Source organism: Perca fluviatilis, chromosome 8 (genome assembly GCF_010015445.1).
Source record: "Perca fluviatilis chromosome 8, GENO_Pfluv_1.0, whole genome shotgun sequence".
Taxonomy (NCBI): domain Eukaryota; kingdom Metazoa; phylum Chordata; class Actinopteri; order Perciformes; family Percidae; genus Perca; species Perca fluviatilis.
The window spans coordinates 40,602,004-40,613,351 of NC_053119.1; the positions used below are offsets into that span (position 1 = coordinate 40,602,004).

The 11,348-nt window shown below is 40.6% G+C and overlaps 1 protein-coding gene across 5 annotated transcripts; it reads right to left on the reverse strand.

Moving 5' to 3' along the window:
• Positions 1-1,693: 1,693 nt before the first annotated feature.
• fam169b (family with sequence similarity 169 member B) lies at positions 1,694-10,805 on the reverse strand. Of its 5 annotated transcripts, none has more exons than XM_039808911.1 (9): positions 10,486-10,797; positions 9,310-9,456; positions 5,867-5,969; positions 5,705-5,790; positions 4,427-4,583; positions 3,594-3,776; positions 2,755-2,880; positions 2,516-2,586; positions 1,694-1,947 (listed from the first exon to the last, which is right to left on the reverse strand). In XM_039808911.1, the coding sequence occupies exons 2-9, from the start codon at positions 9,433-9,435 to the stop codon at positions 1,942-1,944; spliced, it is 858 nt and encodes a 285-aa protein (XP_039664845.1). In that variant the 5' UTR covers positions 9,436-9,456; positions 10,486-10,797; the 3' UTR covers positions 1,694-1,941. The 5 variants fall into 5 exon arrangements, 4 of the variants coding, with proteins under 4 accessions (XP_039664845.1, XP_039664843.1, XP_039664846.1 ...); XM_039808909.1 differs by having other exon boundaries at positions 4,427-4,589; positions 10,486-10,793; XM_039808912.1 differs by lacking the exon at positions 10,486-10,797 and having other exon boundaries at positions 4,427-4,589; positions 5,867-6,252; positions 9,310-9,436.
• Between the last annotated feature and the right edge of the window lie 543 nt (positions 10,806-11,348).

Sequence of the window (11,348 nt, forward strand, 5' to 3'; positions counted from 1 at the left end):
CACAGGCTCTACAGTACACCCAAATTTTAATTATATAATTTCTTTATTTTCCATTAGCCTGGGAACAAGACAAATCTGCAAGCTCATGTTTCATTTGCTCTGGCAAATGGCCATTTGTAAATTAGTCTGGCAATGCCACGCTAGACTTACATGATGAGATGTAAAAGTATATTTTCCATAATGTGTGCAAGAACTTCAATGAACCAATTTGCATCTTTAACATTAGACATTTTTATTGTCATCCTTATATATATATATATACACACACACTGTATAATTAAACTGACATGAGGCATAGTTTAACAATTTACTGAATATGCATATCCACTTCTTGCAGAGTTAGATTGATTAGATTAGATTGATACCAATCTTCTCATCTAACTCTCTGCAAGAAAGTACATATCTGTACTTCCCAAAATGTGCTATTTTCCAATTTCAGATGTTTTTTTAACCCAATGCTACTTTCCATGCTGTGCATATAATGTATGACTGCAGTGATTGATACAGTAAGTCTTAAAAGCCTTTACATCCAAAGGAAGCAACCACCTCCATGTGGTGGGCAACACAGCAACACAAAAGAAACTGTTTATATTGCATGCTTTGTGGTAGTACTCACATTGTTACTATACTATCAATGTATTCATGTGTCGGTCTAAAAAGGTCTGTGTACTTTCTTCCATAAATACAGTACATAGGACATCTACTGTATATGTAGTTCGATAGAGCAGTGTTTCTCGAATGGGGGTACGGGTTATCCCTATGGGGTACTTACACTGCAGGGGGTACGTGAGATTTTTGCTAAATGCTTATTTAAAAATGTGTCATGCATAATTCCCAAAATAATTAAATTATAATAATGAATTTAGTGTTGGGTTCTAAACACACTGCAAAAAAGCTAAATCTTATTTGAATCTTATTTCTAGTCAAAATATCTAACTCTAAATATAAAGCACAATTACCTGACAAGTTCAGTGAGATATATATATATATATATATACATATATGTGTATATATGTGGCCTTTTGTCCAGTGCATTTGAAACGTACCATTTAAATGTTTTTTCAGTTACAAGGTTGTTGTTTAGTAAATCTATGACTGCGAGCACTGTATTGTAACTCTTTATATAGGCTTTGTTTGTTTGTTTGTGTTTTAGGGAATTGGCTTCACCCTCCTGTTGTCCTCGGGTCAAATTTGACCCATTTTCAAAACGTTTCTATATCAGAAATTTGGGTTTCTTTCAACCAAATAGTCGTAGATGGTTCCTACAACACAAGTAGATTAAGTGATCAGTTCACTACATTCACTGAATCAATTCTATAGCATTTGAAAAGAAAATGACAAAAGAATGTTCAAAAAAAGATTTAAAAAAGTCCGAAAAAACACTACAAAAATGGCCAAAAAAGCAGAAAAAACGTCAGAAGAAGTGACAAAAACTTGGAAGAAAACGTCGGGAAAAACTTCAAAAACGTAAAAAAAAACGGTTTGACCCAAAAAAACAAAAAAGTTGCATGGTCGTCGGGAAGACAACAAAAGTGTTAAAAAAACAATTCAAAGGGGGGACATTATTTTAAAAAGGTTTGAGAACCACTGGGACAGAGCCTCCCCTTAATCAGTATGGACAGTTGGTGCTGTGTGTGTTTCCTCGTGTCCTTCTGACCCGTTCGGCTCTTGGTTGTGTTTTCTCTGCGCGAGGCTCTGCAGATAGAGAGGGCTTGGGTTTCAGGACTTGTTTTGTGTTTAGGGCCTGTGGTGGTCTGCTGGGAGCTCCAGAGTGCAGACCATCAGTGTGGGCTGCAGGACATCCTGTTCCAGAGATCTCGCTGCTCTGGGAGCTTCTCCTCGGCTTGGATCACAGGGTTTCATTTGTTTTGCGGCAGAGTCTATTACCAGTGGAACGTTCACATTACAGGTGCTCGCTGAGGTCAGGTCCACAGGACGACTCTAGGTCTGCATCGAACACAAACAGAGGAGACTCTGAGATCCTGGAAATTTTAATCTAAGGCTACATTTACATTGTTATGTTTTGGTTTAAAAACGGATATCTTTTGCTTTGATTACACCTCTCACTCCCCCTGCTCTGGCGTTTCCCCCTCTCATTCCCCCTGCCCCTCTCATTTCCCCCTGCTCTGGTGTGTCCCCCTCTCATTCCCCCTGCTCTGGCGTTTCCCCCTCTCATTCCCCCTGCTCTGGCGTTTCCCCCTCTCATTCCCCCTGCTCTGGCGTTTCCCCTCTCATTCCCCCTGCCCCCTCTCATTCCCCCTGCTCTGGTGTTTCCCCCTCTCATTCCTCCTGCTCTGGCGTTTCCCCCTCTCATTCCCCCTGCTCTGGCGTTTCCCCCTCTCATTCCCCCTGCTCTGAACTGAAGAAAGGCCTTGCTTATTGTTATTAATGAACCAGGTCTCGATGCCCATCCCTAGTGGTCACCCATATCTTGTCTGAACTCTGAGCTGGTTCATGACATAGTGTTTCGGAGGGATTCTTTTAAACATGAGCAGAGAAAAATCAAGATTCCCACCTTCTGAGAGGAGTCATCGCCTTCATTCCTCTGCGTTTCTCCTGATGTTGGACTATTCTCCTCATTATTGCCTACAGTAGAAAGACACGAGTCAAATGAGGTCACATAAAAGCGAGGGGTACTCTTAAATGTAGACAAGCTCGAAAAACATTGGCATCTTTGGGAAAACTTGGTTTTGCAGTATGATATCTAAAATGTGAAATTCTTTCAAACGTCTAAACACCAAATATAATGTGTACCGAGGGAGTAGCGGCCTAGCTGGATGCTGAGCCAGATGTTTCGTCGCTGAGTCCAGTTCCCTGGAGCCTCCACCTCATACAGCTGCTCCAGATGTTCCTCGTGCTGCTGCAGAAAGCTCCTGCACACTGAACACAGGAGACACACAACCTGTAAGGTCCAGTTCAGACCAAAGATTCACCTTTTTTCTTTCTTTTTTTACTGTGATGTGACTCATAGGTATTTGATCTGCTGTTTCCAAATAACTTTGTCAGTTATTCCCATATGGCATGAATGCAGCCAGTGACAAAAATTACAGGAAATATGCATTCTTCTGGCGAAAGTCTCCTCTATATAAGAAGAAATGAAGAAAAGTAGGAAGTAGGGGTGGGAATCACAAGAGGCCTCACGATACGATATCATCACGATACAATATTATTGCGATTTTAAACATATTGCAATATTCTGTGATACATTGCAATGTATTACCTTTTTTCCAACTTCAAATTTTTCCCAATTTCAAATCATGTCCCCAAAAGAAAACTTTGTCAACATCTGGTTTAGATGTTACATTACATACATTTCTCTGTTTGTTCATCTCACTTCAATTGTATTGCTGCAAAATGGGATTGTCAAGCAGACAAACTGACCAACACATATATAATAATAGATCAATACTTGGCGTCTGTGTATCGATACAGTATTGCCACGGAAAATATTGCGATACTATGCTGTATCCATTTTTTCCCCCAATCCTAGTAGGAAGACAACTAGAATGTAAATAAACAAATGAATGGGCTTTGTGTGTGTGTGTGTGTGTGTGTGTGTGTGGGGGGGAGGGGGGACAGACACCTTAGCTGACCTGCCGCCATGCTGGGTGATAATGGAGAGCTGACTCCCAGACATGTCTCTGTGTAGAACGAGGAGCAGTAATCTTCCAGCATCAGAAGCCCAAAGCCTCTCCTCCTCCAGCTTCTCCTCACCAGCACCGTGTCCAGAGCAGGCAGCAGGTAGCAGCGACTGCTCCAGCTGTCACACAGGCTGCCTGGAACACCAGCAGCACAACAGCTAAGGCGCCAATATACCTGCTTTTTAACTATGTGTACACGTAGACAAGCGGCGGCGATGCGAACAGCATTGTTCACATACTTGCCTGCGTACTTTGCATGTACCTGGAGGATTAAACGTATATCCACTAGGGGGCAGATCAGGGCCATGTCATCCCTGGCTTTATGACAATCAAGAGGCGCTGTTTACATCATAGGCTGTGTACCTGTGTTACTATATTATCTGGTTCACATGACATATGATATATAACCAAAAGATGTATCTTGGAATTCATTCAAGACTTTAATTTGTTTAAAAAAAGTAATAAATAAATAAATATTTTGAAATTTGACTGAAATTTGACAATAATATTGTTAATCGCAAATATTTCTGAGACAATTAATCGTCCAGGCAAATTTGAAATTGTTACAGCTCTACTCACTACTAATAAAAACATCAAATCATTTGCCGGGGAGGAGCCAACTTTTCACGCTGACAAAAGTAACATATTATACCTTTAGGGAGCAACAACTGCCAATATTAAAACTGTAGTAGGCTGTAAGATTGCATGTAAAAGCACATCTGTTTTGGAGCACCCACGCCCCTCTCATTCTCATATTCTCCGTCTCCTCCTCCATCCTACTGTACCTTTGTGTTTGACGGTGTAGAAGCCGACCGCCTGGCTGTCTCTCCACAGCAGTTTGCAGCTCTCTGTGCGGGGGTGCAGGGAGAACAACGCCTTCTCCTGCGAGGACCTCTCCACCACCTGACTGAGCAGGAACACAATCACCCTCTCCATGAGCGACTGCACCTGGGGAGAACACTAGGACTTAGGAGACTCCCCAACGCGGATGAGAACAAGCAGCACAGAAATCGCAACTTTCAAATTGCGCCCGCAAAGATTTTAATGGGAATTTATGTAATTAACAATGTCTTTAAAAGCTGTGGCAAATTAAAGTTTAAACCATCACCGTTAGTGGCAAATGTGCACGGCTGTTGCTAAAAAAAGGTTAATCCAGTCAATTGGCAAAACAACAAAACATAAATTGTAATGTTGGTAATAAGCAGGGCCACACAAAATCTGGGAGCGCAGAATTCCAGATTTTTAACAGATTTTCTGCAGATTTCAATCACATTAAATAAAACTCAGATATGTTAGCACATCTCCACACCAAGCAGAAAAAAGTCTGAAAAATTCTTTAGTTTTCTTTCTGGATTACTGCTGAAAAAACATTTTAATTTTTTTTTAACTTCACCAGATGTAAACATGTGTCTATCCTATAACATATTACAAAATGAAAAAATCAAATTGTTTGCATTTTTTGCCTTTTTATACTGAAGTTCCACTCCTGACAGGATAAATGGATATGTTCTCTACATCTCAATCAAGCAAGATGTTGAAGAAACTCTAGAATGTGTTGCTACATTGCTTTAAAAAGAATTATATCATGCAAACATATCATGCAACATACTGTGTATGAGTCCATCAAGACTTTAAAGTTGCCATTGTCACGTTTATGCTCTTAGAGATTGTACAGATTAGATTTTTTACCAAGGATTAACCTTAATATTTTGTTTATACCATAACGCCGACGGCGACTACATCATATCCATTTCCAGCAAAAGCAGAAAACCCACGTTATGTTCTTCTTTACAAATGAAATAAATGTCAGACTGACTGACATGTGATGTGATGTGCATTCTTTTTAGAAAACAATTAGTTTTTAGAAATGTCTCAGGATATATTGTCTCTAGAAGTATATTATTCTGCTTTTGTTTTTGTTAAAGAAGGAAAAGAAAATCGCAATACTCAATACTATCGAATGCAATAAATAAAAATTGCAAAACAAATCCAATCAGCACGCATGTATTGTTAGAAAGAATTGAATCGGGACAAAAGCAAATGGTCCCAGCTCTTATATTTACCGTAATCAAGCCACTTCTGGACTTGCTGGACGTTCGTAAGACGTCCTCCACACACCACCACTTCTCATGCAGGTATAAAGCCACCACTGGAAGGTAGAGCAGAAAGCCTTAGTCTTTGTCTTAACGGGTGTCCGTGTAGATGCAGGGACTTGAGTTCCGAACCTTGTGTTGGATCATCTGGAGAGTAAAGCGCCAGCAGTGCACAGTCGGGTTGGTCATCTTCAAACAGCTGCACCCGCCTTGCATTGTCAGCTGTGATCGCTACCTGAGCAGACAGGAAGAAGACTTCATGCATTCATCTAACGCTCCTCGTCTGTATCCACGACGTTCCACTTCCGGGATTGCTCTGGTGCCGCTGGAAATCCCGCCAGATGTCCCTCTCTTCAGCCGGATGTCCATCATCTTCTGCTTTCTTTGTGTTGGCGTTCTAAACTCCCGTCTGGAGACTAGACCCTCCCTGACCTGGAGACACAAGTGAAGTAGTCTCACATTGCCAGACCTTCCTCCACAGCTCTGCGGAGGAAGGTCTGGCTAGTCCACACAGCACTCTGGGATGGGAGAAAAACGTGCTCTGGTTTATTGGCATTTCTTTAAACTAGAGATGCACCGATTACAACTTTCTAGGCCGATTCCGATTTCCAATTTTCTTTGAGTTAGGCCAGCTGATACCGATTTCATTTTTTCTAACCACTTTACAGCACATACAAATATTTATTTTCTATATTCTTTAATAGAACATTTTGCACAGAACATAGAAACATTTTTGAACAGATAATGGATCACTATAAAATATAACTATATAAATGACTCCTGGTGTGGGAAATTTGCACACATCTAAAGTGCAATGTTAGAACCATTTCCTTCTTTTCACATCCAATATCCAACTAAAAAATTGTGATTTTGGTTTTTGGTGTCGTCCCTCCACGCCCTACTTTTTCCTTGCAGGTGTTGCATAGCAAACTTGTTCTCTTCTGCACACACGCTGAAGAATGTCCAAACAGCTGACATGTTGCAGGTTCATTCACGAGGTTCCCTCCATGTGCGAGAATAGCGCCGACACGCGCTTCACACCGCGAGCGGGTACGCGGCACACACGGCGGGAAAGTTGAGAGAAAAAAAAAAGAGACTGTGCTGTTGCGTCCGTGTGTGCGTGCGTCCTTGAGAACTGTAACTTGTATAACTTATGTTGTCAGTTAATTGTAGCGTTGACCGACGCAGACACCGTCACCACATTTAAGAGTAAACTTAAAACCCTCCTCTTTGATAAAACTTATAGTTAGGGAGTGAGGCCCACCTGCTTCTCGTCATAGTCGTCAGACTCATCAACCATATAATCAATGATATAAATGATCAATGATATGTTTCTACTCACATACATACCCGGACACTCTAACTGCTCTTAACTGCTAATTTATTTATGTTAAATGTAATTTATTCACTGTATAATAACACAATGCCATACACATTCCTATATTTATCTTTATTTATCTGTAGTTTTTTGTTTTTGTTTTGTTTTGTTTACTACCTATATTTAGCTAAAAGTCTTATTGTTATTCTTATACTGTATTTTCTATACTGTTTTTATACTGTCTAAGTCTAAGTCTATATAATAAAAGTAGAGGGAGGCGCGCCAGTACAGCTCGATCCAGTTGGGGAGAGTTCTAGCCCGACCAAGCTCCTCTCCTTAACCTGTCTCTCTTAGTTACGCTGTTATAGTTCTAGACTGCCGGGAGACTTCCTTCCTTCCTTTGACACACTGAGCTTCTCTCTCCTCTCTCTTTCCATCTCTTTCCATTTGTGTGCATCTTTGTCCCAGAAATGCTTGTTACTAACCTAGCTCTGGGGAGTTTACTCCCCGGAGTCCTTTTTTTGGATTGGGATGGCACCAAGATCTTGGTTGCAGCTGTCGCCGTGGTCCTGCTGCACTCCCTGCTACACCCTGCTACGCTCTACGGTGCCATGCAGCGCCCTGCAGCGTTGTGCTGAACCCTGCTGCGTCCTGCTGCGTCCAGCTATGCTCTGCTGTGCCACACTACATCCTGTAACGCCCTGCAGCGCCCTGATATGACATAAACTACTATGACTACCATTTTATGGTCACTGTTCCTTTATCTTCATTGTGACTATTATTTCCACTGTTCATCACACCCCCAACCGGCACCATCAGACACCGCCTACCAAGAGCCTGGGTCTGTCGAGGTTTCTTCTTGAGAGGGTGCTTCCTGAATGCTTGCTCTTGGGGGAATTACTGGAATTGTTGGGGCTTTGAAAACTATAGAGCGTGGTCTAGACCTACTATATCTGTAAAGTGTCTCGAGATAACTCTTGTTATGATTTGTTACTATAAATAAAATTGAATTGAATTGAAATCGGCATATGTCAGACTGACCTGCCGCTCGCTGGTCATGGCGGAGCACGTGAAAACCGGCCAATTCCGGTCTTTCGGTGCATCTCTACTTTAAACCAATCACAATCGTCTTGGGCGGTGCTAAGTGCCGGACGGAGCCATGGTGCCGCTGCTAAATATCCTCAGGAAGGAACTTGTTTTGGTGGATCTTGTGTACGTTCAAAAGTAGTTTTAGTCGTGCAACAGAAAACTCCGATTGGACAGACAGTCTAGCTAGCTGTCTGGATTTACCCTGCAGAGATCTGAGGAGCAGTTAACCATAGTCCTCACAAATCCACCGGAGGTTAGAACGCCAACACAAAGGAAGAGGAAGGTGATGGACATCTAGCCAAAAATAAAATGACGGACATCTGGCGGAATTTCCAGCAGCACCTAAACAATCCTGGAAATGAAACGTCGTCGATATAGAATACCAGTGTAGCAACAACTGTCTGATGTCAAATAAAATGGTTATACTTCAAAGGAAACATTTCAGTAGGCAAAAGATTAACCTCCAACAAAACCAGTGTCAAGAATTTTGCAGTTTTGCAGATATTTGCAAAATCACCTCCACCATGCTCCCAATTGTAAGCAGTATTTAAATTAAGAAGTAATTACAAAGTGAATATCGTGGACATTTCTATACTTACAGTAGCTGGACAATTGGTGGAAATAGTGAAAACACTTGAGCTGCAAAGACTGATCGATTAGTTGTAAACTATTAAATTAATCACAGACTATTTTGGAAATCGATTAATCGTTTTTTTTTTTTTATTCTCTGATTCTAAAATGTGAATATTTCTACTATTCTACTTTCTTCTCTCCTCTGTGACAGTAAACTGAATATATTTGAGTTGTGGACAAAATGAGACATTTGAGGACGTCATCCTGGGCTTTGGGAAACACTGATCGATATTTTTTCACCATGTTCGAACATTTTATAGACCAAACAACTCATCCAGTAACCGAGAAAATAATCAATAGTTGCAGCCCTTAAAAACACCATGATGGGGGTGCCCTGGTAGCTCACCTGGTAGAGCGTGCGCCACACGTACCAAGGCTCGGTCCCTACCACAGCAGCCCAGGGTTTAAATCTGACCTGTGGCCCTTGGCTGTATGTCCTCCCCCTCTCTGCCCCAACTTTCCTGTCTGCAACTGTCCTATCCATTAAAGGCCAAAATGCCCAACAAATAATCTTAAAAAAGAAAAGAAAAGGTACCTTTGAAGTCTGTGATAATTGAAACCACTCATTATTCCAAGTTCTTGACTCCAAAGAAGAGAGGTACTGTTCAGATGCCGATGTCAGTCCAGTGTCATCCACATCTGGAAGGTCTACGGGGTACATGGCCTCTCAAAGGGAATACAGCTGTGTAAGGGATAGTTACACATGTTCAACCATTTCAAAACATCAACAAGCAACACATATGGCACGATAAACAATCATCCCCATAACAACGCATTATGTAATAAAACGTCAAAAGGTAATACATGTATACTTCATTAAGTAATAACACCTGTATTATGTAATAATCTGTCGCATTTTGTAATAAAAACCTGAGCGCAGGTTGGACTTTATTTTAAAGAAAATGTAATATGGTGCATTATGTAATAACCAATCAAAATGGATGCCTTCATTAATTGTTTTCATGTTTATTTTATGAATTCCAGTGTGAATCATGGTAACTCAAAATTTATTTTAAAAATATACTACTTGTTCAGTAAATTAGTATTACCTTTCATTAGTCAATACAGTACAAATGTTGGCAGGTATGCAATACACATCACTAAATGTATTACATGCATTCGGAGTTTTTAATTACAAAATGCAGCAGACTATAACATAATGCAGGTGTTATTACATAATGATACATGTTGACGTTTTATTACATAATGATTTGTTATTACAATCCCTAACTGACTGTATTTAGTCTAATTTTCTTGTACAGAGCAAATGTCCTTCCACCAGAGTAGAAGTAGAGTAGAACTTGTGATCTTTGACAAGCACTTACTTCCTTATGGTAAGATCTGTACATAACTTACAGTAATGAACCAGATTTTAGCTAAAAAAAACTAACTTAAACTTCCTTCCACAGGGCATGTTTTACGATGATTAAACGGTTAGTGTCTTAATTAAAATGGCAATAAAACCCACCAGAGTGTGTAAGCAGGCTAACGTTATTCTTGGACAGATTGGCCTGACTGTTCATAAGTAGGCCTGTGACTGACATGGGAGTTGTTCAGCTGTGTGCACTTTGAACTGCTAACTAACCAATGCTAACAAAACAACATGTAATATAAGGACAACAATACCCCACAAAGCCTCGCAGAGCGATTTCCTTACAAATACCGTACATTTGGTTCATTTGGTAAGGCGTCATGGTGACAACGAACTTACTTTACAACTGAATAGGTTATAGAACAGCAGAGTCAACGACGTTGACAGGAGAAGCTCTCCGCTCCACCTGGAACTTCCCTACACGCACTTTGGATCCACCTTGACGCCTCTTTCCTTTGACCTACAGCGCCTCCCTCTGAAAACACAGAGCCATTGCGTCACCTCGTCCTTCTGCAAGCTCCATCAGATGACCGGAAACATGTGAGGTGGACTTCAAAATATAAGCAAACGATTTGCTCACATAAACATTTAAATATTAGACATCCAAATAATGTACTGTATGACAACGTTGATAATTATATAATATTAATATTTCCTACAAGAAATTTCCAAATCCACTAAAACTGCATTTTGTCTGACAATGCAATGTAAAGGCAGGCATCAATAAGTTATATATCATTGTGGTGGTTAAGGGTGTCCTCCCCCAGGGAAGTTTGGAGCATCAACGACTTAATTTCCTGTATTCTGATACACTTTTATGCACCAATTTACAGTGGAAATAGCTTTATTTAGCATGTGAAGATGAAAAACACAATGACAATTCAAAATATATCAAAAATATAATGGAAATGTTGTTGTGGGTCATTGTGCATTTTTAAGTGGGTATATGGAAATCCTGGAGCTTTCTTAGTAGGTATACTGAGTATACCTGCGTATCACGTAGACTACCCCACTGGGGCCAGGGCATGGGGGCATGGAGGGATTTATAGGTGAGAATGAGGATTTTATATGTGATGCAGGACTTGATTGGGAGCCAGTGAAGGTGGATGGAGGTTTGGTGTGTTTTGCATTATAATAAAGTTTTTGTTACGCTCACTATACATTACACACATACACTCCTAAAAATCCCCTTATAATAATAA

What these genes read in the sequence shown, in the direction of transcription:
- fam169b (XM_039808909.1), bottom strand. Translation starts at nt 9,435, where the DNA reads ATGTACCCCGTAGACCTTCCAGATGTGGATGACACTGGACTGACATCG. An exon ending in AATTATCACAGACTTCAAAG is followed by an intron (nt 5,970 to 9,309) that starts GTACCTTTTCTT and finishes CTGTCTGCTCAG; the next exon opens with GTAGCGATCACAGCTGACAA. An exon ending in TCCAGATGATCCAACACAAG is followed by an intron (nt 5,791 to 5,866) that starts GTTCGGAACTCA and finishes TCTACCTTCCAG; the next exon opens with TGGTGGCTTTATACCTGCAT.